This window comes from Pantherophis guttatus, chromosome 1 (assembly GCF_059756535.1).
Source record: "Pantherophis guttatus breed Tessera chromosome 1, ASM5975653v1, whole genome shotgun sequence".
In the NCBI taxonomy this organism is placed as follows: Eukaryota; Metazoa; Chordata; class Lepidosauria; order Squamata; family Colubridae; genus Pantherophis; species Pantherophis guttatus.
This window is the reverse complement of record NC_142063.1, coordinates 300,933,890-300,961,431: the sequence shown is the minus strand read 5'-3', so window position 1 is coordinate 300,961,431 and position 27,542 is coordinate 300,933,890. Positions and strand designations below refer to the sequence as shown.

At 38.0% G+C, this 27,542-nt stretch overlaps 1 protein-coding gene across 5 annotated transcripts; it reads left to right on the top strand.

The window, feature by feature from the left end:
* Positions 1 to 27,510, top strand: SERTAD4 (SERTA domain containing 4). Of its 5 annotated transcripts, none has more exons than XM_034427730.2 (5): positions 1 to 685; positions 15,205 to 15,665; positions 15,770 to 16,031; positions 20,912 to 21,027; positions 25,630 to 27,510. In XM_034427730.2, exons 3-5 carry the CDS (start codon positions 15,785 to 15,787, stop codon positions 26,347 to 26,349), a joined length of 1,083 nt encoding a protein of 360 aa, XP_034283621.2. In that variant the 5' UTR covers positions 1 to 685; positions 15,205 to 15,665; positions 15,770 to 15,784; the 3' UTR covers positions 26,350 to 27,510. The 5 variants fall into 5 exon arrangements, with proteins under 5 accessions (XP_034283621.2, XP_034283619.2, XP_087739331.1 ...); XM_087883205.1 differs by having other exon boundaries at positions 33 to 685; positions 15,205 to 15,516; XM_034427728.2 differs by lacking the exon at positions 15,205 to 15,665.
* The last annotated feature ends 32 nt before the right edge of the window (positions 27,511 to 27,542 follow it).

Genomic DNA, 27,542 nt, shown 5'->3' with positions numbered 1-27,542 from the left:
ACACACACACACCGCAGGGCTCCGTAAACAACAATGGTCTCGTTGAGCCGAGCAAATTCAGCCGTAGCCCGTGCAGCAGCAGGAGGAGCCCTTCTGCACCTCAGGGATGCGGGGGAAGAGGACGGGGGAGGGCGAAGGGTCTTAACCCCTCGGGCGCGAGGGCTCCTTTCGTCCTTGCTGGAGGTGGCGGAGTGCCGGGGGTTTCTCGAGAGAGCCTTTCGTTGCTTTCCCTCCCCTTTTGCTTAGCCTGCCAGCTGCGGCGGGAGCCTTTAGAAGGCGCGGGTAGCGTTCCTTTCCCTTTCTAACCCCGGGGGCACCCTGAGCTTAGAGATCTGTGTGTGCGTGTGTGTGTGTGTGTGTGTGCGTGCGTGCGTATGTATGTATGTACAATATCATATCCAGGGGTTGTACATGAATGCGCAGAAACAGGACCGACTGGTTTCACACGCTCCTTCGCTTTGGGAGCGAGAGGCTCTTTCTTCATCAGCATCAACCACAACAGCCTCCTGCACACCAGCGAGGGCGGGAAGGAGGAGACTGTCCTCCTCCTCCTCCACCCCCGCCCCCCCCAACCCCGCCGCCTTCCCCGGAGAAACAGCGGGCACTGAGGGCAAGCCTAAAAGAGGCCGCCAGCGGGATTCAGAGGGAGGGAAGTATCGCCGCCGCTAGCCACGCAGAGCCGCGGGTAAGAAGAAGACAGTCCGGCAAAGCGACTCGGCGTTGGCTGGAGAGGGGAGGCCTTTACGGGGCGGCGGGGGTGGTGGTGAGGGTGCGCGTGAAGGGGTCCAAGGGTTGGCCGGGAGGTGGGAGCGATTTTTCTGGTCTCCGTTCCGCTTCTCCAAGGCGGCATCTGCTTTCTCCTCAGGCGAAGGGTGGGGAGGGGGGGGGGAACGAAGGGACGGGACATAAAGCGCGCGTCCCTCTTAAGGTGTCGGGGCGGGGGGAGGGGGACGACGGACAACGGGGCGGGGGGGTGGTGGCTGAGGGAAAAATCAAAGAAGATGCAGAGTGACCAATCCTAAGGAGAGGGCGGGATCCAGTTGAGGACTCAGGTTGCCCTTTTGGAGCGAAAAGGGGAGACAACGAAGAAGGGGTGTCCGGTATGTTTGTCTGGGGTCTTCACCGTGAGAGGCGTAGCCGCCTCTTTTCTCTCACCAGCACCGCCGTCATCACCAGCCCCCCCCCCCCCCAATAGTCTTTGGAGATGTGCGCGCGTCTATGTGTGGAACTGGCATCGTCTGACCAGCCGTTTGAGGAAAGGGAAAACCTGGCGCTCCTCTTGCCCTCTTCTCGCGCTCTCCTCCTTCTGTTTGTCTCCCCGCCTTCGCTCGCCTTGGCTAGAAACCGCGCCAAGCTCTCTCTCCCCCCCCCTCTCTCTATGAAGGAGAAGACTCCCGACCCTTTTCCGGAGGTTATAAATAACCGGGTCGCTCCCTCTCAAACAGCCGTCTTAGTTTAGCCTCCTTTTCCCGGGGGCTCCTCGTGTGCTTAGGAGCATTCCCCCCCCCACACCCCCGCAGTTTCTGCAGCGGAGTGGGGGGCGGAGAGCAGCCGATCGGCCAGTAGCTTCCCTGAGGCTTACTAGGACTGGCTGGCAGCGTCTTCAAAAACCGTGGGTGCGATTTCTACAGACGTGTTTGTGCGTCTGGGATCGTTAATAGGCGCGTGTTTTTGGACAATCACACACACACACACACGCACACACACACTTAATTATGTTTATATTTTATAGAGATGAGGTGCTGGCAAATGGGACTTAGGCAAACTGAAACATTCAGTTAGAGTTTTACTACTGATTTTCAGATACTATAAATGTAGACTGTCTTGCCTGTCTCTTAGTGTAATGCAGAAACACAAATAAAAATCATGATTAATAGATATAAAGACACAAATACTGTACACTAAGGTAAATTTCTGAAGCCGAGAAGAAAAAAAAATGGCTTTTAATGTTTGGAAATGAGCTGGTTTAGCTTATTTGCTGCCAGTATAATTCTATTAATCAAGTAACGATAGAAAAACAATACAGAATAGCACTAAGATGGTACACGTGCTAACTATATTCTGTTTTAACTGTGTTCTGCTAATTATGTCCACTGTCACCTTGTGTCCTAGCCAATTTGGGGAGGTGTTTATCTGTAATATTTTGCTGCAGTGCCTTAGCATTTAAAGATACATGATTCCCATTTTCCTTGCTTGCCATGATGACTCAATCATTAAAAATGTACAACTTAAACTTAATGGCATCTTAAGTAAAGCCCCTAAGGTAGAGGGCAGGAATTTAAAAGAATAAAACATTAAAAAGTTGTTATAGTAACTTACTCTATTGATTTTAATTGAAATTAAGAGGTGAAGTAGCTGATGTAGACTTCTGCAAAGAATGGATTTGGTCTTGAAAGCCTGTTGCCGATATTTGTGATTCACTTCCTTGGAATCGTTCTTTTGGTATTTATTTCTTTTAGTAGGAATCTTCCATAAGTATAATAATAGCTCTTAAACTTCATGGAAAGTAGCACATGATACAGCAAAGACAACTTGTCTTTTTTCAGAATGCTTAACTTTGGTTTTGTTTGCATTATTCAGTGGACAGAAGATAAGGCAGGAATATAATTAACTCATAAACCATCTAATTTATTGTGTCAGTGACATTTGTGCACTGCTTCATTGGGGTACAAAATCAGTTGGAAAGGCAATTTTAATTGGTACTTATTTTAAAGAGAGTAATTAAAGAATCAAAAGAACCAACATGTGATTTTAGAAATCTTGGTTAAGAAGAGAAGTTTATCAACCCACTCAGGACTCCCTTGACCTGTTTTTTCTTTAAAATTAATATTATCAACATGCCATTTTGAATTTCATGTTATATAACAACAATCTTCTATATGAAACTCAATTGTTCTAGAGATCCATAAGGGATGCTGTATTAAGATTCTTTCCCACAGTATCCATGTGATAAATGTGCCCTTTAAAAGTAATCATTCACATAAATCATGTAAAATATTTCATAGAGATAATTTATCTATGTAACTTTTCCAAGGATGAATTCATACCAAAGACAAATGTAGTGGAATAAATCTAAGAAGCCTGCTAATAGATGCATCCGAAAGTACTGCTGTTCTATTTAAAAAATTTGTATGAAATTGCTTTTAAGATAACTGGTACATTGTGTCAGAAATAACATGTATATATGCAAAGTATCAATTATCTGTATCTGTTATCAGTAGCTTGGTAGCAAAGTGTGGTACATGGAATAGAATAATTTAGAATCTTGAACATTTTATTATTCTCAAAGTATGTATGGGTTCTTAATTGTTTTATCATATGGAAGTTTTCCTAGAACTATGGGTATACAATTCAAATTCCTAGATACAAACAAAATAGAACTTACAAATTTTCATGAATCTTCAAACTGTGTATCCATTTAAGTTTGAAAGGAGACCTACAGGTAGTTTTCATTTAGCAACTGACTCATTTAGCAACTGTTGCTGTTATGATTGTGATAAAAAAGTAACTTTATGACCAGTCCTTGTATTGTTGACCTTGGCAAGTCTGTAAAGCAAAGGAAAGCTGAAGTAAAATAGTAAATTCATGATATTTCACTTGGTGGACACCTGTCACGCACAAGCAACCAGAACCTCTCAGGAATAATCTCAAAGCAGAATCTTTACTGTTATTCACCTATGTTACAAGAATCTTGCCAAACTGATTGTATTCCCTGGGGAACAGTCAGATAAGTCAGATTTACCAGGTACTTAGGAGCTGAGGGCATAGTGGCACAAGGAAACAACAACCAATGACTTAATAGCCAACCATCATCACCCTAATTAATAACTGAACAGCTACATGCAACCAAGCATCATATAAATACAAAGAATTTGTAGAACAGCCCAGTGCACATATTCTGGAGAGAGAAGTTCCCTGATGATGGACATATAATTATTATATTACATATGGGATATATAATGGACATCATGAGCTTGAAAGCTTGAAAAATAAACCTTTGGTCCTAGTGACTGATTCAGACTGGATCCTAGGATCCTGGGAACATTATCCTGGGATATGTACAATTTACTGTACCTTCATTTACAGTCAGATAAGGCTTCAGGATTCTGGGGGAGATTGGGTCTGTGCTGCTGTCTGCAGTATAAGGACCTTAAGCTTGCCCGCCTCTTAATATCTTCCTCCTGAGTAGTTGGAGATTCCATCACATCATTTCACTTAATTACTGAATTGCTGGTCCCAGTTGTTAAATGAGAATTAGTACCTGTACTCTTCTCATTTCTTTCACCAGGTGTCATTTTTCAGGGACAATACTGTGTACTGTGGTCATATTAGAACTGAAAAGTGAACGCAACATTTAGATATACTTTGTACCTTCAGTGACTCTGTCCTGATGTAAAAACACTTCAGACTTATTCATTGTAACTACTGCAGTTACATCTTTTTCTGATGGCATATTCTAAAAAACCTGTGTAAAAATAATGCCAGTTAATTGACACTTAATTAATCCCAACATTTTAAAAAGAAAGTGCAGGAAATAAAAAAAAATTGAAATAGCTGTTTGTAGAGATTTCAGAAGAATAGTAAGGAAACCTAAGGCTATACACTGAAAAAAGAAGCATAAAATGGAAAGGGTTTTTTTAAACAAATAATTTGGGGCTTGGAGGGCATTTTTTTTTTTTTGATAATTGGAACCCTTAAAAAAGAACTTAAAATCTTTTCTGAATAAGACCACACTGATATTTTATTTTGGGCCTATGAATACAGAGATTGTTTCCCCATTTATCATTGCCCTAAGGAAAAATAAAAAAGTAAGAATGTTTTTAAAAAAATTTTAAACTTTGGAGAACATTGTAATGTAATGTAATTCCATTATTTTTGGAAAGAAACAGAGGAATGATATTTTTTTTTAATTATCACCAATCCTTTTTAATAATTTTAATGAGTCTATTCATAAAATGTTAATGTACTAAACATTTATTATGCACCCAGAGAATATTAATATTCTTGAGTTATTTTAAAGTTTGTAGAAATCTCTATCTCTCTGTATATGTTTCTGCATGTATATAGAGAAGGAAAGAAAGTCTGTAACCATCCAGATGTTGCTACACTACAATTTCCGTATTCTTAGTCAGCCTGGCCAATGGCAAAAGATGCTAGTACCTGTAGGTCAGAAACTTTTGAAGACTGTTTTATATTTCTAATTGTCCATTAAACCATTTCTAGTCCAGCAAACCTGTGAATATTTCTCTGAAAAAACAATGATCAACAATTACCAAGGCTACCGAATTTGTTTAAAAGATGAGTATAGTGTATCAGTACTAGAATGTGATTCTGTACATGAATGCAGAAACTGTTCTGTCCCCATCTCACACACACACACAAACAGACAGCCGGGGGTTAAATAAACTGGCAGACAACCAATTCTTTCGATAAGAGGATTGGCACCAGTAGCTGCTTGCCAAGACTTTACTCATAAACAAAATACACATAGTTCAAGAATTGTCAAGTCCAGTCCGTAATTAAATCCAAGGCAGATAATGTTGTTTCCAAAGATGCAATGTGACTCAATAGTAATTAGTTTTGTCCGTCACAGAGTCTGAATGGTCACCTCACCCCCTTTTATACCCTGTGGGGTGTGGTCCAGTGACTCAGCTTAATCTCTGGCACGCCTCTTCTTCTGTTGCGCGCGCTTATCTCTGTGACACTGCCGAGGATCCAGCCAAGACTCATCTCATTACTGTCCACCTGTGGCTGCGTGGACGTGCTTGGCCCCGGGCCTATCTCTTGACCCTCGGCAGACACCGAAGGCATTGCCAGAGAGGAGGGTCCTGGAGAGGGAGGCCTTGCCAACTCCCCTCCTTCACTCTCGGAGTCCTCTCCTGCCGATGACACAGGCTCAGGTAACGGAGCCACAACAGAAACCTGATTTAACCCTTGTGCTGTTTTAGGGAAATAATACACATGTAATGCTATTATTATCTTAATTTCCAGTGTAATACTTAACAGAAACAAGCAGAGTAATAATTATGTTGCCAGTCAGTACTTACATGAGAAAACTATGAACCAGTGAACTAATATATGTGATATCTTATATACTTATAATATATATTAAAATTTCTTTTGTTTTAACTTATTTTTTATTTTACCATTCTGTTCAGCCCATACTAGAAGGTTTTTCCTTTAAACTTGATTACCTGTGGCCATACCTGTGGCTTCCCAGATCTGTTGGTGTCTCCAAAATTGCTCCCGAATTGGAATTGCATGCATGGGGACATGGATTTCACAGGTAATATAGTTTAGCCTATGAAAGAGTTCATAGTTGTATATTTGGTAGTCCTTTAGATTTGAAGAAGACATGCTGCTGTGCAGTTCATCTATGGACACAGTGGTGATTCTCCTGTTCCAGTCTGAAAGCACAGAATCTATTGCTCATGGTTTTCTATTAGTTTTTGATGGTGCCTGTCTTCAAAGCTGGTAGAGATTTCATAACAAACGACTCAGTGGTGGGTTCTGTCAACAGCTGAAGCTGTTAGTTCCTGTGGCTAGAATTTCTTTCACAGTGTCGTGCAATGCTTGTGCAACTGATCTCAAGACCTTTTGCCAGAGTTCAGTACATTATAGAGCAACTGGCAAGGTATATAGTGGTCATCCATTATGATGATGAGTCCTACCCATATTATCTGAGCTCTCATAATTAAGGGCCCAATGCAGATTTACTCTTTGTGATCCAAGACCTCCAGATTGGAGACCCAGTCTTGCCAACACATGCCAAAGATGGAGTGCAAAGTGCACATGTGAAATTTCTCCAGTTGTTTGATGTGCCTTTGGTACAGAGTTGATAACTCACATCCATATAGGGAAGAAGGAATAATACAGCTCTGTAGACTTTCAGCTTTGTGGAGATATGTATGTTGTGTTGATTGAGTACTCTAATATGAAGCTGCCCCAGTGCCTAGCTGATTTTGCTAATTTTGGAGTCAATTTCTTTGTCCAAAGATCTAATACTCAAGATGATGTTTACCAGGTATTTGAAGCTGTTTGCATTTGTTAGCTGGATGTCATTAACATTGTTTTTTGGTTCTATGGACTTGATGTTTGACACCAGCTGGTAACGTACTTCAGTCTTGTTCAGGCTGATAAACAAGCTGAAGAGCATAGCAGAATCTGAGAACTTGTTCAGCTGTCAAATGTAGATCGCTGACTTTGTGCACCAGGAGCACACAGCAAAGAGGATTTCTTGAATGACTGTAAAAAGGTACTTTGTGTGTTCAAGTGGCAAAAGTCAAAGAGAGAACTGTCCATTAGATATTTGATGTACACTCCTTCAGACCCTGGATAGCATGTAACAGCATGCAAGCAAAGGATAGATTGAATGGAACTGGGACTAGCACAAAATCCTGTTATCCCTCTGGAAATGGCAAATGCAGCTGATGTATCACCATTGTAAAGAACCTGTCCTATCATTCTGTTGTGGAGTATCTGAATCAATTTTATGAATTTTCTCAGACATTTATTTTAGGATGATCCAGAGAGCCTTCCTATTTACAGTATTTATTTATTTGTTTATTTGCTCATTCATTCATTCATTCAGTTTTAGTAACTGACACCTAAAACATCTGTCTTGGTTCATCACAATTAACACGTGTCACACTATTGGCTAGATGCAGAAAGTAATCAATGTTTCATATTTAATTTCAAAGGGAAGCAATTTTGGCCATCTGAAGTATCTATTAGAGTATTTTACCGGATTTTAACGATTTTCCTCTAATCTTGAATATAAAGATAATTATATTTCTTGCACCCCTACCACTTTATGTCTTATCTGTTCTTTATCTGGTGCAATCCAGATATACTGGATTGTACTTTTCATAATTACATATGAAATAAACTTTTCCAAATCTCCAGTTAGTATGATCAAATCATACATGAATACATTGCCAGACTTGGTTAAAGCCTCATGGTTGCCTATTGGTGAAGATGCTCACTTCCCACTCTGAAAGTTGAGAGTTCAATCTTAGGTAGCAACAGATGTTGCTCTCCTAGGGTATGAAGAAAAATATCTGCTGTGATCTCTGTGTGGCATCCGGCCAGTAAATGCTCAGCTCCATCCAGTTGCCCCAACTCTACCCCAAATTAAGGGATTACAGGATTATAAAAAGGGAGTATTGCCAGACATTTGGCAATTGCTTTTCTGCTTCTATATTCATTCATTCATTCATTCATTCATTCATTCATTCATTCATTCATTCACTCACTCACTCACTCACTCACTCACTCACTCACTCACTCACTTAATATGTTTGACTAACCACTTGCCATGTGAGTGGCTAACATTCATTTAAAATATCATTAAAACTCACCAGCAGAAATTAAAATACCTAATACCTCATATTTCTACATCAATAATCTTACTACAGATAAAAAAACAAGATAAAAAACATGACTACATGAGCTAAACCTATTTTACTGTAAGGGTACATTAACAGAATGTTGCAAGTCAGAAAGTAAAAACTTTCTGTTGTCACTTTTAACTATCTGATTTATTAGGATGGGTCCTTCCTAAGTTTTTTCCTCTGACCATTAAGCCCTTGTTGGCTCTCCACTATTCTTCTCTTATTGTTGATCAGCAGATTGTTGATAGGCAACATTGCTTTACATTGTCCCCCAACTCCATATATTCCATTACATTTCCTTGCCTGAGAGAAAAAAGCAGCACTTTGGGTTCATCTCTTAGTTCTGTAAAGATATATATCAAGTACTGTTTGCCTTTACATAATTTTTCAAGTCAGCTTTACAATGGAAGGAAGGAAGGAAAATTGTGAATACAATAAAAATCCTATACTTATTGTATTGGATGGTAGACATAAAAGGTTTGCGTAAAATATTGCAACTCTACCAATTATTTATTTAATTTATTTAAAACATTTATATAATTACCCATCTTATACCAAATTCTGAGTGATTCCCAATCTTTGACAACAGTTTTCTCCTTAAATTAACCATTCCCTCAATGTTATTTTTTTAAAAATAACAAAGGATTCCATATTGGAAGTATATGAATTCAGGGAAAAAATCAGTAAAAACCAAGATTCCCTGAATTTATATGGACTATGAATAGCAGTGCAGTTTCTGCCATTTAAATTATATAGTGGTAGGTATGGTGACAATTCTGTTTTTTGATAAATTGTTGAAGGAGTAGCGGTTTTATTTCATATGTAATCTGATGAGAAAATACATTTATTATTTAAATCAATCAAAATATGTTACTGAAAAGAATTCAAGGTTCCACAAGCAAACTAGTATGTGAGATATAACCTTCCTTGAAATCTGTGTATTTGACAGGCATAATGAAGTACTATGTTGTATTACTATAAACTACTGAGTTACCTCAATAGTTTGCAATACATAAAATTGAATGTATAAATAAATGAATGAATGTGTTTGCCTTGTTGTGTAAAGTGTTTTTCAGTGACTTACCTTCATGCTGAATTTACTGGAAGTCCTGCCCTGATGTTTTAAATGCCAAGTTCTAATGCCTTCTTCTAGATGAATGTATGTGGGATTAGGTATATTTGTCAATTATTGGAAACATTAGAATTGTTCTGTGTTTTATTTCATTAATCTTAAACAGAAAAGAAATAACAGACAAAGATCCTGGAGGAAACAAAAAGCCAGATTGAAAAAAAGGAAAGAAAATGCTAGGGCGGTTGATATATCCACAATACATCACTTTCAAAATAGAACATATATAGTTGGTTTGTATGCAATGACTTTCTCCCCAATTGACATATGTAATTAAACATTGGACATTGGAGACATATCTCCTTTAGATTAATAAGGTTCTGCATTGTATCAGCCTTTTTTTTACTCTGCATTAGATAAAATGGATATCTGCTTCTACAAATTGATCTTAGATTTATTTGTTTATTTTTATCATATATGTATAGCTGCCCATCTCACATGAAAGTGTCTCTGGGCAGTGCATAGGACTTAATAAAAAAACAATAAATATATAAAACCGTCAATTAAAAATTATAAAAATATGAGAAGAATATATTTTAGTCACTAAATTTAAAATCAAGTAATGCTATTGTCAAACAATTATAAATACACACTTCTTGATCCAAAGATGTAAATTCAGTATACTTTTCCTAAGTACAGATAAAAAAGAATGATTTCTTACAACTAAGAAATCAAAGAGTTTTAGAATTAGTAATGCCACATGCTGTTGCTGCAGAATGTAGGGTAACTAATGAGGCCCTACCAATACTCCACATTGCTTCTATCTCCACTCCACTTTTTGGCCTGTAGGGATTTCAGGAGATTTGCAGCATTGTTGTAACAAGTTTTTTAAATTTAACTTCTGTTTTAGTGGCTTTCTAGAAATGCATAAATACCTTTTTTCCTTGACATTGTGAATGGCATCATTACAGTTCTCTCATTAGCATCATAATGACTCTAAAGGAATAGTAAGTGAAAATAGAATAGTTGAGAAAATGGAACAGTTGAGAAAATGGAATAGTCTATCACCCAACAGAACTGCACACATGTAATGAAATTTTAACCTTCAGGCTGCTTGGTTGCCTCAGGGTGTTTTCTTAATGTATTCACTTGGCTGGCAACATGGAAAGCCTGTGATAGCCTAAGGATTATAAACTGAATTCAATTCATATTTCATCTAGGCTTCCATACCACTGAAGTTCAGACAAAAATTTGCAGTTATCAGCAGAGTTATTGTACAACTTGAAGCTTGTAAGCATGCAAAAAAAATATTTCAGAATAAAAATTGAGGAGGTGGAAAGTTCATTTCCCCAATAGTCCATAGAATATGAAACTGAATGATGGAGAGGGAAAATAATAACAAAATGGGAGGCCTGTAGAAGTGGCTAGCTGGATAAGAATAGATATGTAAGATAGCTCATACACTTTGGTGGCCTTAAAAAAGCAAGAATCTTATAGTATAGTTACACTACTGAATAATTGTTATACAGTATCTATGTTAATACGACTGGATAATAGCACTGGGTGAGATGATCTGTCACTATGGGTTGAAGTATCTGGAATATGCTGATGATACCCAACTCTATATTTTCACCCCTGGTCATCGAAGTGATAATGTTGGTGCTCTCTTGTGGTGCCTGGAGGCTGTGGGGATAAATGGGGACAACAGGCTTTGACTGAATCCTGGCAAGACTGAATGGCTTTAGGTACATGGATCTCCAAGATACAGGACTTTGACATCTTTAATGCTGCTTGATAGGGTGGTATTAACCCAGATTGATCCAATCTACAACTTGGGGGTTTTCCTGGACTCATGATTCCTGTTCAAAGACCAAGTGGAAGTCATGGCTAGGAAAGCTTTTGTGCAACTTCAGGTTGTGTGCCAGTTGTGGCCTCTCCTAGATCAGGAGTCCCTAGATCAGTCATTCAAGCCTTACTCATCTCACAGATGGACTATTGCAATACACTCTACATGGGGCTACCCTTGAAGACCATTTGGAAGCTACAGTTGGTCCATAGTGCAGCAGCACTGGCAGTTTGTGTAGCCCCAAATGTAGTGAAGATGGTTTTATATTGCAAGTTTTTGGCTTGGTAATCCTATAATCATTAGTGGGGAAGTCCCAAAATGCTCCTTTATTGTGGAAAGTTAGTCTACGTTCTCAAGGACAAGATTGATTTTCTGTAATCAAAGGTACAGCAACAAAATAACAAGAATATCCCACTTCAAGTGCACTAAAGATAGTATGCCTCCCACAATATATCAGACATAACATTTATAATTCCCACAATATATCAGACATAACATTTATAAGAGATTTGGAGTGTAGATTCAGATCCAGATTGACAATTTCCTACAATTGAGTGTCTTGCTCACAGACATTATGTTATGATGATGTGAAAATGATGGGACATGGTGTAAATGACACAATTGTTTAATTTGAATCATTTAATTTGAATTCATTCTGCTACCTTCCTTTGAATATGCATTGAGGTAAGAATATGCATTGAGGTAAAAGTGGAACACATATTTCATCCTTAGCCCAATAGAAATATTGCCAAACTTTAACCATTCATATTTGGCAATTAAGAGAGATAGACAAACATTAGCCTGTGAATTGAGCTGTAGTCCTTCTATGCACAAGAGTAAATGCAGCCTCTTTTGATTGTTGACTGAAATGGCAAGATGGTCTGCAGGCATGTAAACACTATCCAGGGGAAATCTGGAATGCCCCTCATTTGTAATATTCTTAATCTCTTAGTCTCATAAGAACAATGGAGAGAGTGAGAGCACTTCTTCATTTTCTCAAGGGATGGATGGAGCTCCAGGTTGATAAAGTCTACAAAGTCTACAAAGAACTCTCCTTGTTGTCTTAAATGAATTGAAGTTTCCAGGACCAGGCAAATTATGTTGTAATTTGAAGGAGCTGGCAGAAGTTATTTCAGAAGAAATGATAATTATCTTCAAGGAACTAGTATAAGGGCAAACATAGTTCCAATATTTAATTAGGATGAGGTTTGGGGAAATTTTTGAGTTTTAATGTTTTTATTTATTTATTTATTTTATTTTATTTAACTTATATGCCGCCCTATCTCCAACGGACTCAGGGTGGCTCACAACAATAAAATCCACAATAACCACAATACAAAAATAAAATACCTAATTAGACCAGATAAAAGTTAAAAACCCATATAAAACCCCATCAGTCCAGGCCGGGGAACTTGAATAACCAAGTTTTTAATTCGTGGCGGAAAGTGCGAAGGTCAGGGGCCAGCAGGAGCCCCAAAGGGAGTTGATTCCAGAGTGTGGGTGTGCCCACAGAGAAGGCTCTACCCCTGGGGGCCACCAGCCGACATTGTCAAGCTGATGACACCCTGAGCAGGCCCTCCATATTGGGCACGATGGGCAGTTGTTGCTGGCTGCAGGTGGTCTGCCAAATATCCTAGGCCTAAGCCATGTAGGGGTTTATAGATCATCATTTTAATGTTTTTAATTCTTAAATGTTTTTTATAATGATTTTAAATGCATTGTGAGCCGCCCTAAGTCTTCGGAGAGGGGCGGCATACAAATTGAATTAATAATAATAATAATAATAATAATAATAATAATAATAATAATTACAGAGCTATTTGTTTAATGGATATCCCAAAATAAATTGTGAAGCCACATTTCTGTGAATTCTTGGGAAACAGTGGCACTATCACTGAGGGGTCAGCATGGGTTTGTCAAAACCAAGCCATATCAGTTATATTTTGTTTTACTTTGACAGAGTGATTAGTTTACTAGACTAAGTGAATGCTGTAGATATCTTGATTTTAGCACTTGATTTGACAAGTTCAGGTATGATATCCCTGTGGATAAAATGGATAAATGTGGAATAAAAGAAACTTGGTCCACTATATTTGCAATTTGTTGACCAACCATACCCAACCATTACTTCACTGCTCTGGAAGAAAGTTAACCCTGGGATTCCATCATCATATGAATGATATTTAACAACATTATAAATAACTTAAAACAAAAGGGAGGGAAGTTGTAGTTGAATATGCAGATGGTATCAAACTAGAGAGACTAGTTACTAACTTAGAATACAAAATCATAATCTAAAATGAGCTCAGTAGGCAAATTTTCAGAAGTGGTTTGCCATTGCCTGTTTCCTAGGGCTGAGAGAGGGTAACTGGCCCAAGGTTATTCAGCTGATTTCATGCCTAAGGTGGGACTAGAACCCACAGACTCCTAGTTTCTAGCCTGGTGCCTTTAATCACTGCATCAAACTGGCTCTCTGACCATTACAGGATCAAAGAGGATGCAGCAGTTAAAAGGCCCAAAGCAATTTTGGGTTGAATTAACAGAATTATTGTTTCCAGATTGCAGAAAGTAGTATTTTTGTTGCAATTAAGCTGATTTAACTATATTTGGGAGTATTGTGCCCAGTTTTTGGAATCACACTTTAATAGAGATGTAGACAAGCTAGAATATATTCAAAGAAAATTTGTCATGATGAAAAAAGATTAGAAGCCAAGCTTTATAAGGAAAAGTTAAAAGATGCAGGCATATTTAATTTGCCAAAGTTCTTACTAGGAAGAGATATGGTAGGGGTCTACAGATATCCAAAAGGCTATCCTATTTAAGAGGGGCAGATCTGTTTTCTGTTGAAACTGAAGATTGGGTTAAATGATTTAAACAATCCCTGTCAACTCATCCATTCTTTGAATTCCCCTTTAACTTTCATTATTAATTTTGCCAGACAGATTATAATTCTTAACACAATATCAGCTTTTGATTCTTTATTTATTACCAGCACCCATGCACTCTTACTTTGGAGAAAACATGCCTTTTGGCAGTCATCAAATCTCTTCAAAATATTCAAGATGGAAAACAGAATTATTCTTGTTTCTTGAAGAGTAGGAAATAGAGCTGAGGAGACATCTGGCTTGTGTGCCAAGGAGTATACACATTACTGTAGAAAGCACATTGTAATGTGGGTTGCCTCTCCTTCTCAGAAATGCTGCTTCTCCCTCTCCCTTTCCTTCTCTTGCAATGGGATTGGATAGATGGTTTACAGCCTGGCTCTGGCCCCGGAATCCCAGCTCCTGTTTAATATTCTGCTTGCTCCACTGATGTTGTGCTTGGCTCCTGTGGGATTGCAACTCACCGCTTGAAACCAGAGCCAATTTTCTGTCTTAATCTCAGTGTTTTGACTGGAGGCAGATCCAGTTCAACCCAATAGGAGCTGGTGGAAACAACTACCTAAGAGTCTCGCTCTGTTTCGCTTGGGGAGGTAAAGAAGAAGGAAGAAGGGAGGGGGAGACAGAAAGAAAGAAAGAAAGAAAGAAAGAAAGAAAGAAAGAAAGAAAGAAAGAAAGAAAAAGAAAGGAGAGAGAGAGGCAAAGAGAGGCAGGCCAACCAACAAGCCACTCGTAAGAGACAAATACACAATGCCGTCTCTGGGATCGGTGTATCTGTAGATAATAAAGTGATTCCTCTGCAGTTGGATATATTGCTCAGATTGGTTTTCTTTCTTTCTTTCTTTCTTTCTTTCTTTCTTTCTTTCTTTCTTTCTTTCTTTCTTTCTTTCTTTCTTTCTTTCTTTCTTTCTTTCTTTCTTTCCTTCCTTCCTTCCTTCCTTCCTTCCTTCCTTCCTTCCCTCCCCCCTCTCTTTTTCTTTCTTTATTCTTTCTCTCTCTTTCTTTCTTTCGCTGTAGAGGAAATCTGAATTAAGAATCGTGAGCGGCAGCCAAGGGCTTTTGGGCAGACGGTCAGTGAACGGGGAGAAAGGGTTGCCTTGCTTGGGGAAGGGCTGCGATTTGAACCATTTGGCTGGACGTAAGACGAGACCCCGGGATCGGCGGCGCTTCCAAATGCATCGCGGAGGAACGGGTGATTGAGTTCTCGGGATCGTCCTCCCCATTTAAGCAATAGGTGAAATACAAGGTGCTGAAGGGAAAATCGGAACCGACGGAGACGTTCTGAGCCGGCTGCGGGAACTGACTGAGGCAATCGGCGTCGAGAGGAGGGTGAGAGAGGGCAACGGGTGCAGAAGGCAAGCGAGAGCGGGAGGCACCGGTCCCTCGGGGCCGTAGGAGAAGGCCAAGGGCTCGGCGGAGATACCAAATGCCAGCTTGACTGCAGAGCGCAGGCACGCAATGGCCGCTGCCGGATAAGGGTACGCCAGGGCAGGGCGAGCTTCGCGGGCGCGTGGCGGGGGAGGTAGGAAAGGCGGCGGCTGCCCGACCTGACCGGCCGCGCTATCTTTGTCTCCATTTGCAGATCGGAGGCGCCGCGATGACTCTGGTGCTGCCCCTGAGCAGCTTCTGCGAGCCCATTGTCTCTTCCGAAGGAGCCGGTGAGTTCCAGCCGCTGTGGGAAGCGCGCTGTTGCAGTAAAAGCAGCCCCGCCTCGGATGCCGTCGCCGGCAGCAGCAGCAGCAGCAGCAGCAGCAGCAGCAGCACCGCCCAGGGGCAGGCGCAAGAGCCGCCGCCGCCGCAGGGCAGCGACGACCGGACACCGGTTGGGCAGCCTCCGCCCTCAGGTAACGCTACAGAACAGCTCGCCCTCCTCCCCGGCTTCTCCTGGAGCGCAATGCAGCGAGTGTAGAATTACTCCCGCTGGGTTCCTCCCAATCGTCCTGGGAGGTAGTGGGTGCTCCAGGACTGACTGGTCAGAAATCCACCAGAAATCCACCAGAAAGCTTCCATGATGGAGGGGACGTGGGAACAAGTCCCAGTCCAACGTCTCAAGCACTCCAGCACACTGACTCGGTGGCTGTTGCTAGGTTCGGCTTTCATTTCTCTCTGCAACCAATTTGTCAGGGAGATTTAGAGTAGGAATGTTTAGCTCCGGATTATTACTCGAGATTTAGGAAAGGCCTGAACTGATTCAAAATCTTTCTGCTTCAGGATCTTGTTTGTAAAGGGGGTGAACAAATCGGCTTTCCGCTAATGGAAATTTCACCAGCAGGGCAAGAGGCAAAAACACTTCGGTTTTGGCTGCTGCTTTCCCTCAGTTTCTGGTACTCAGAGGAGAGCTTTGTCCAAACATGGGCATTTCATGCAGTTAACATAGTAAGAGGCCACTGATGTGACAGGCAGGGCTGGGGTAGGGGGCTGATGAACCAAAAAGAGATGCATTAGGACAAACTGCTCTATGGAAAATCTCTGTAAGGTAAAAGTTAATGCTTTTCATGGAGAAGCTTTTGATTGAACTGATCCTATGGCTGCTGGATAACATTGGAGGGTGATCTCTGTTCTCTTGGCTGCTTTGCTTCCCATGTTGCAAAAGCAAAAGGGGGCCAATCTGTGTGTTTGTATAGGTGGTGCAGCAATGGTTATGACTTCTGATGATGAATTAGATTTAGTGCAGGCAAAGGCCTCCTTTGCTGGTTCTCTTGTCAATGGATTGTCTCTCTAACATCCTCTTTGTCTTACTGCATTCAAGGGTAATCGTTTGATTACTTTTTTTTTTTTAAAAAAAACCAGCACTTTTCATAAGTTTCTCAAATTTTCTTTCTTAATTGTTAGATTTTTCTGAGTTCTGGTGAGAAAAATATGAATGGAGAAAAATATGAACTTCAAATAAATTCAACTTCTAGTCAGATGCTTGATGGTTTGTTTTTCAAAATGAGAGGCATTTTCCAACTTAATCTCAATTTTCCTATGTGAATGGTGCAGATGAGCTTTGGAATTTACATAATATACCTATATTTAAAGAGAGAGTGGAGAGAAGTGGAGGTGGGTGTCTTTTGAGGGTAGACCTTATAAACCGAGGATGACATGATAAAATTGTGCCTGGATTGTATCACATTAGGCAGTCTGGTGGAGCTCCTTGTATGATGCTCCATAAAAGGTGGTCATTTTTGTTCCAAAATCAAACCACAGTCACAGAATTAGATATCAAGTAGAATTATAGCACATCTTTATTTTTTGTCATTTTGAACTATTTTAGTTTGTATGGCAGTATATTTAATGACAAGGCTCCCCCGGTAAGCTGAAATGTCATGGACTGCTTAGACAAGACTCTTGTTTGATCCCCATTTAAGAATAATTTCTCTCATCCTCCCTCCCTCCCTCCCTCCCTCCCTCTCCTTCCCTCCCTCCCTCTCTCTCTCTCTCTCTCTCTCTTTTTCTCTCTGAGTGTGTGTGTGTTTCATCCCATTGAGTTCCTACGGTAAGCCCCATCCCCTGTCTGAATTTAGGATAAATCCTGGGATTTTTAGGGAAGAGGCTTTGACTTCCTTCCAGAGGCAATTTTGAACTGATCTCAGTGTGATGGTTTAGGAGAGTGTTTCTCCCTTCACTGCTTTGTGTTTGTGAGAAGAAAAATGAAATAGTTTATAGAGCAACCCTTAGTTTTGTGTTGGAACTTACTGAATTGAAATCTCCTTTAACCAAAGTTATCCAAAACAAACTGGAGCCAAGTGGTTTCACATCTATGTGAATTAACTAACTTTAATTTAAATGAATATTTGTTCAAATTTGGACATAATATGGATTGCTGTACATTACAGTAAAAGCAGAGCCTTTCATATTACTTTAGGAAGAAAACAGACAAAGCTGAGGCTTATCATGATTTATTCCTGATTACTTGACTATGGTTCAGATGTATGTGTAGAAGAGCCTTTTTCTATAAAAGGCCATTGACCCATGAAGAGAGTCACTGGGGGAGGCTGCTTCAAGTAATGATGAATGAAGTGAGAGCTGCTGGTATATGAACCCAGTGCCAAAAATAGAGCTTTCTGCCTTACAAGCTTGCATAGTTCCCTTGCTTTCTGTTTCTGCACATTAAATAAGACCATAGAATGCATTCAGTCACCTAGCTGCAGATTTCCCATCCTGAGTTTAAGTAAGCATCTTAACTGGATTGGAGGCCTCTTTGGTTCTTCCTTACCTCTGATTTCAACTATATATGAGCATACTATAGTTGTTTTATGATTCTACACATGCTTAAAGATGCCTTATGTTAAATTTGGCTTTAGAATTACACTAGAAGCATGATTTAAATATATGTTACAAAATACCTCTAGGAAAGAAGGCTAAAATTTAAAATCCATATTAATAAAATAAACTGGATAGTGATCTATGAAGCATTCCTCTCCCACAATGCTGGCGATGGTTTAAATGTTTTAATGTTTTCTTTGTAGTGCTTACAAACATTTTTAGTTGCCAAAACAATATTTTAGACATAAATAACTATATATACAAGTCTTATTCCAACTTTGATAGTTAGCATCAAAAATGATAATAGGGTTAAGTCCTTTAGTACCCTCTTTGAAAATGAAGTTTGTGCCCACTTCATTTTGTATAGCTTTTATTTCAAGTTTAAAAAAGCATGGGGAAAATACAATGATTCTCAAACAGGTGCCCATATTAAATGCTAGCAATAATTAAAATTTTACTCTCTGTGGTAGCACACTGTCTGATTGGAATACCATGATTCAGACTAAATTGTGGTATCCATCGGGCTCTAAAGAGTTCAGAGTAATTACATCTTGGTTACCTGTTCCAAATCACTTCCTTTATATCGAATTTAAAGAACATTTCAAATTGGTTTAGAGCAAATTATGCATATTTGATACACAAATTACAAATAAGATTTGTCTACCCATAAGGACATTGTTCCTTCTTGTCAGAAGGGGTCATACAAATCTACTTTATCTTCTACAATAAGAGAGCTGTTGTGAAAGAGATAAAAATCTGAAAAAAAAAAAAAAAATGCAAGCACTTGAGACAATAACCATTTGTCTACTCACATTTCAGGGGAAATTATTTATTAGAAGTTTGGCCAATGAGAAATCAAGTTCTACAGACATTATCTCATTTAAAATGCAGTCATGTGGTTTTTGGGGTGGGGAGAGCATAAAATACTGTGCAATACCATTTGTGGTACAAGAGAAGGCTGCTTATGGAGATGGAAGTTGGCTGCAGAGCAGGGGTGGGTTCTAAATTTTTTTACTACCAGTTCTGTGGGCGTGGCTTATTTTGTGGGTGTGGTTTGGAGGTCATGTGACTAGGTGGGCATGGCTAGCTGGTCAGAGTCATTTCTGGAAGGTCCTCGCACTTACGACCAGTCCTCGCACTTATGATCCAACTCATTTGTTTGCTTTTAGCAGCAGAGGTTGTTGGGAAAAATCTGCTACTTTGGTGCTTTCAAGGACCAAAAAACTAGGATATAGACCAAATAAGGTTTTAGGTCAGAAAAATATACTGCTCAAAAAAATAAAGGGAACACAAGCAGAAGACATCCGAGATCTGAATGAATGAAATAACCTTATTAAATACTTTGTCCTTTACCTACAGTAGTTTATACACTGCTCAAACAACTAAAGGGAACACAAAACTATTGTATGTAACGAACAAAGTATTTAATAAGGCTATTTCATTCATTCAGATCTCGGATGTCTTCTGCTTGTGTTCCCTTTATTTTTTTGAACAGTGTATATATGATAGGTTTGACATGATATGATAGCATCCAAAAACCAATGGGAGGAGACATTTCTAAAAAGTGAGAAATGTTACCACTTTGTCTTTCTTCCTTAGCTGTCGCAAAGCTCATCAGGTTTTATGAAGTGGGAGTTCCCCTTCCACAGAGGAACTCTAAGAGTTTTGGCTTCCATAGAATTGGTTTATCTCAGCATTACTCATTCATCTTTATTAACATTTTAAATAGCATCGTTCAGAAACATATAAGCATATGATAAAATATGAGATGATGAAAAAGGGATAAAAAAAGTTTTATTTTCAAGAATACCTGTCATAATTTCAATAAATATATTTCTGGTTAAACCAATCTTGAGGATTATAAATAGCTACAGTTCATTAGCAATGTATTAAAATTATTGGTCTTTTTAAGATGGCATAGGTGCTTATTTTAAAAAAGAGTTCAGTGATGAAAGCTGCAGGGTTTTTTTTCCAGATGGGTTGGATGCATAGGATAAAACTTCCTTAAAGTCAAGTATGTAAAAAATGTCTAAACTGTGACAACTATGCTTAAATAAACAGATTTCTTTCTTATAAATCTTTTGGAAAAGCTTCTATTGCTTCAATTTATTTTTCAGATAAACTGTTATTAAATATTATAGATAGATAGATGATAGCTAGATAGCTAGATAGCTAGCTACCTAGCTAGATAGACAGACAGATAGATAGATATTCCTGTTTCTCTTTACTGCATCGGAACATACACATACATATATATGTCCAAAGCAGTAAAGACAAGCTGGAATATTTTCTCTTTTATATTTTTTTGCACTGGTGATGTTACCTCATTTGGATAATGAAATATCTGCAAGAAAACAACCAAGCTCAGAGAACACCAAGAATCCCTCATTTCAACTCTGAGCTACAAACATTCTCCTTTATTGGTCTTTGTACCTGTCAGACACAGTTTACACCATATGTAATCTATTTCCCACAGTATTACACCACAGAGGAAATCCAAACCCTGTAGCACCATCTAAGGTCACATATTTTAAAAGAAAGTATGTGGAAGAAGAAGATTTTCATCCACCACTCAGTAACTGTACACCCAAAGTAAGTTTCAAAAAGCCATTACTTCTGAGTTTCTTATTTGAAATTGTATAATTTCTATTTGCTTGAGTGCAATGCATTTCAGTTTTCATAAATAGTAGTATGTTTTTGAAAAAAAAGTATGTCTCCTTTTTCTAAACATGTAATCTGTTAATATAAACAAGTCGATTCTTTAATTTTCTTTATTGCTATCAATTCTGTTTTAGTGAAGAAAATTTGGACTGGGCAATTCTTTTGTATCAACTCAGAAATTAATAGTCTCTTGGCATCATGAGAATGTAACTTTCCCTCTGCTGTTCATAAATGATCATTGAACAAATGGTTTATGGTTTGTTGAGTATAGAATCTTTCTCACTCAAAATATTGAATGCACCTTCCATTGCATGTAAATTTATTTATTTATTAAACATACATGCTGCCTAACTTACTTAGAGATAACTCTAAGCAGTGTACAATCAATAAAAGCAAGAAGATGAAATATTAAAGCATTAACATAATAGAAATGAACACTAAAAAAAATGCACCGTCAGATAGATAGAAAAGGTAAATAAGTCACTGTCTGTAGATTTGTATATATGTGTTTTATATAATCATATGTACTTAGTTTGTTAGTGTAATTATGGATTGAAAATGTAAATTTTAAGAGAGAGAAAATTTGTATATTCTCTCTTTTCGTTTTTGTTTGTTAATATTTTTAAATTCAATAAAGTTTGTTTTTAAATTGAAAAAAAAAGAAAATAAGAAATGAACACTAAAATTGACTTAAATCTTAACAAAGATGGCAAGGAAGGAAGCAAGATGCACATGGGAGGCATCAGAGATAAATCAGAGATGACCATTAATACTGGCTATGTTTCTACATTATAGAAAGCCAGAACCCGGAAGAGTCCTGGTGTATCAGGAACAAAACAAAACAAAACAAAACAAAACAAAACAAAACAAAACAAAACAAAACAAAACAAAACAAAACAAAACAAAACAAAACAAAACATGCAGATGTATACTCCTACGCCCCAGAAATGGCTCAGCAAACCCATAGATGCTCTTTCCATGATACATTTACTGTAATATATGGACCAGAGCTGGAAGCCATGGGTTGTCCTTGGATCCCATTCTAGGTTGTTTGGGAGTCTCAAATCAGAGTTTATAGTTGACACATCTTTTCTTCCCAATGTTAGTTTACTGTACCATACCATGTGACATATAAATGGAGTCAGTATCTTTGCTAGCTCTGATTATTTTCAAGCTAGGGGAACAGGAATTCAGTATTCTGATTGAGATATAAAATTTGAAGCAAGCAATCTAATTCTATATGTCTAATAATAATTTGAAAAAAATTGCAATTTACTGTCTTTTAGAAACAAAATAAAATCTAACTTCTAGGCCAAGTTATCTGGCTTGTCTTAGAGGACTGGTCAAACCTTAGCATTCTATACAAATTTGTATTATTTTATAAATCTAACATCTTTTAATTCAGATGTTACTTTTTACTCATAACAAGGGAAAGAAATGGACCAAATAGCATTCTGTTATATGGAGATGAAGACACAAAGGTTCTGTCTAATGAACCTGTTGAGCCAATTTAAATCCCCTACAATAAGGCCAATTCATTAAACCTTTAGAAAATAATATCCATCTCTCATTTTCAAATAGAGGCACCATTATCTTTATGAAGTTATGAAAATGACAGGAAATCTTAATTATTAGCATGGTTAGCTTGCTCAAAAAAACTTGTGCTAGAGTGATGAGTAGCCACAGGGAATAAAGTCCCAACTTCAAGTGGCACAAAATCCTTTCCCTCCAGAACAAGATCCTACTGTTAAAAAAATACTGCCTCAAATTCACAGAATAGATAAACAGGGTCACGTAAACCATATTGGGGAAAAAATCCTTATTGGATTATTTGTACTATCCAACGAGTAGTCATAGAGTCCAACCTGCCAAGATCTTAAAAACTCATGACGGTAAACTAAACACATAAAAAGTGAGGAAAAAAATGTAGCTCAGATCATAAATGACCATCTTGATTTAATATAGCAGTAGGTTGTGCAATTTTGGTTTAACCACATTGAGACTTGAGTAGGGGGCACATTGTTTTTAAAGTAAGCAAGTGTTGTATAAAAGTTTGCACTGAATGACAAGAGTGGTCTACTCTTGCCCTGTTATCATATAAATCAGGGATGTCTAACCTTGAGAACTTTAAGACTTGTGGACTTCCAATTTTGGGAATTCCATGGCCAGCATTCTATATTGCCTGAGGAAGTTTCATAGCCTTCCAGAAGGGTGTTTGAGGGATGCAGTAGAAAAAGGTGATAGAAAAGCCTTCTGGGGGTTTTTCCATTCAGATAATCAGCACCCATGTTAATAATAATGATGATGGCAATCATAATAGCAACAACGAATGTACAGCAACAATATCAATAGTGCAGTTGCTTTATACTTAACTCTGTTTGGGGGTGGGGGTGTAAGTGATTAAAAAAACCCTCAGTAACATTAAAATTTGTTTCTATTCACCTGGCTTTCTTTATTAAGATAGGTAGTAAAATTACTATCATTGTGTTAATTGTGTATAGATGCTAATTTATAACAAAAGCAGACTTTCTGCAAAGAGGAAGCTTTATTTTATGGCTTTGTTTAGGAATCAGTGATACAGAACATGTTTCTGAATGCACTGTCTGAAAACTTTAATATTCAAGAGAGAACTAACACAACACACACACACACACACACACACACGAGAGAGCGAGAGAGGGAGAGGGAGGGAGAGAGAGAGAGAGAGAGAGAGAGAGAGAAAGAGAGAGAGAGAAATTGCTTCTCCAGAACAGCACTGTAGTGCAATAATATTTTACTGCATAGCTGCACAGATTTTTACCTGTTCTGTTCTCCATTATCTCTTTCTTTTTCTCATAAGTATCTCATTATGAAATTTGACACCAGGATAACAATCCTTGGGACTAATTTTTTTCTCTTTCCCGCCTGTAATAACACAGATAAGGAAAACATTGCAAGGTTGTTATGTTGCCTGGACATCTGGAAATTCAAAATTCATTCGCCAAGGAATGTTAGAATTCATGGTTCATTTAGACCATGACTTTTTTGCTAAGTAAGGTTGTTAAAAATAATAGTGATTTTTTTTTTTTGTAAAATAGAAAGGATTCCTATGGGAACTAGAACAGAGACCAGTAGATAGCTTTACAGCAATCATGAAACAGCCTACCAGATATTTATCAGTTTGTAACCATAAGCAATAGTCATTGCAATCGAATCAGGTTTTGAAGTGAACAATTAATTCTTTTTAAAATTACTTTACCTGGTGCTGAAATTTTATGATATTTTTATATAGAAACATATGAATTAGTGTATGTACATATTTGAATTAGTGTATGTACATGTAATTCTGAATAACACATGAATCCCAAATCCTTATAATCTGCTATTTTTGTTGCTTTTCTAAAATTACAGTACGTAATTAATACTAGATTTAGCACCAAACCTACTAATAGTTTATTTATTTATTTATTTATTAAATGTATATACTGCCATATCTGACATGATAAAATTTTATAGCATACATTAAAAAGTATACAATTAAAGAGCCTTGGTGGTGCAGCAGACTAAAGCACTGTTAAGTAACACCAGCTGCCTGCAATTACTGCAAGTTCAAATCTCACCAGGCTCAAGGTTGAGTCAGCCTTCCATCCTTTTGAGGTAGGTAAAACGAGGACCCGGTTTGTGGAAGCAATAAGTTGACTTTGTAGAAAAAAGAACACTGCTTAGCGGTGGGCCGAAAGCCCTATTAAGCAGATATATACAAAAAGTATGATGGCTATTGCTTAACGCATTGTAAGCCGCCCTGAGTCTCCGGAAAAGGGCAGCATATAAATTGAACCAATAAATAAATAAATAAATAAACTCATGATCAAGACATAGCACAAAGTATCACTCAACAACCAAGGCTCTGTTATAGTCAGTAAAATAATATCAAACTTCAACTGTTCTGCATAATAGCTCTGTCTTGAAAGTCTTATGGAAGGACATCAGATTTGGTGCCAACCAAATCTCCAGAAGGAAGCTGTTCTCCTAAAATTATTATACTTTTTCACATATTCTATTTAGTAGCACATTTCTATTAAAAGGACTCTTCAAAGATGCATTGGTATTGAATTACTAAGCATCAAGCACTGTGGTTTCTTTCAGTTGCTAGCTAAATCCAGTTTCCTTCATTTAGGAAGTCTTACTTTGGTGATAAGGTTGAATATACTCAATATTAAGCTTCACAGCTCCCAATGATATTTATGAGAGTTGAATAATAATGGACAATAAACAACAATGGAACCACTTAACCATAAAAATATAATAATTTATTAAACTTGCATGCTGCCTCTTTAATAGGGCAGCTCTGACTCTGGGCAGCTCACAATGATCAAAGAAATTGGAATAAAATTAATAGAAGATAAAGATAAAAGATGATCTAAACTCTCCTGTGCAAAAGAGATTGAACTGCCCAAATATTATATGATGCATGGATGGATAAAATCTCAGTGGCATGATTCAATTAATTAATATTGCATTCATGTTTATTATTATTTCCTCTCTCTTGTTTAGACAATCTCTGTATTTGAGGAGCGGGCACATATTCTTTACATGTCTTTGGAAAAACTGAAGTACATTGATGACCCTGAAGTCTACCTAAGGAGATCTGTTCTCATAAATAATTTAATGAAAAGAATCCATGGAGAGATTATCATGCAAAACAACTGGTGCTTCCCTACTTGCTCTTTTGGAGGTACTTCAAGTCAAGAGTGGTTCATGTCTCATGACTGTCCTTATAGGAAGCGTCTTCGGATGGCACGGGAGGACTGTGAAAAGATCCACACATGCTGTTTTTATCAAGAGTGTGGCAGCCATTATTTAAGTTTACCATTATCTACTAATTCTGCAGTGGGGAATTCCGCCGCTTCTGTATCTTTACCAAGTTGTTCCCAACAAGTGGAATATGGTAGCAACAGTTCCCCTGTTTACAGGAGTGACGAACATATACATGCCAATGAAATTTTTATTACAAATGCTGGGCCACATGATAATCAGGACAAGTCAATATTCAGTAATGAGAAAGGAGGACATGATATAGATCGAGAACATGCTTCAGACTGGGAATCTATGAAAAGTGATCATGTCACAGAATGTAAAAACAAATATTACAATTATTTTGAGATGGGTCACGATGACAAGAGCAACATGAATGAATCTTGGAAGAAGTGTTTACGAAAAAGGGAGTGTTTACCAGGTAGCAAAATTTGTTGCAGTAAAGGAAATAAAATATGAGCCATCTTCTGAATAATTTCAGTTTAGAAGCAAGCACAGTGTTGACATTATCAGAAAAAAATAAGTTTGGATCAATTTTCTTATGCTTTTATAGAACTGGTACAATTGTGTCATAAGCTTCATGGATACTTTCAGTGACTGTGCGGCACATTCCATCAAAGAGTATGTATGGTCTGCATCATGAGCTATTTATAAATACATGGGATCCTTACAAAGAGCACAGTTGCATTGTATACTTCCATTGCTAGAAGAACCAATAAACCAGATGGAGAAAATACAATTCTTTTCATGCATCCCTTTGGGAACCTAATATGAATTAAGAGGAATCTTCTTTATGCTTATCAATGAATTATACATTTGATAAGCAAATTGTTACCAGCGAAAGGAAGAATGCATTTCGCCCATCAAAATAGCTGTGAGAAAGACTGCATAGAAATGAAATGGAATAGGCCCATTTTATGGTCCAGAAGTGACATTATTCTAATGTATTTAAGTCTGGTTTTATTGATAGGGTACAATAACATCTTTTTATGGAGACACAATTTGAAATGCTACACACAGTTCCAGCACATGCACAGTTTTCAGCTAAACTGCAAGAATGAACAAGCCTTATAGTGGTTTATTGCTATAGTGGCAGAGATTTTTTGGTGCCTTACTTTTAATCTTAATTTTTCCATGGTGAAAATTAAGTTTAAGAAAACAGCTACAGCAGGGATGTAACCTAAACAGGAAAAAAATAATAACAGGGTGGATCAAATATTATTAGAATTCTGTCTCCTTTGAAATACAAAGCTTGATTTCCTATTCAATTGCCGCTATTCATTCTTTTTGCTCAGTCGCTTTTTGATTTGCCATTTTAAGGAAAGGATTGAAGGAAAAAAAAACAATAGAGATATGTCTCTTGTAAACAAGCGTTAGCTCTTTGAATATTTCTATGGCAACTGTCTGTTGCTTTGATATTTTTTTTCCTTTTTCTTTCTAGTATAATGAAGTTCATGAACCAGTGGCATGCTTTATATTTTACTCTGTTTCACGTCATTTTCTCTTTTCAGAAAAATGTAAAGAGCATGTACTGGGTTTTCATATAATTGTAGGGTTTTTTATTTTGAAAAAAGCACAATGTTAATAAATGATGTGGTGATATAAGATTTTTATCTGAAATGAATGTAAGAGTTTCAATCTTTTTTTAAAGA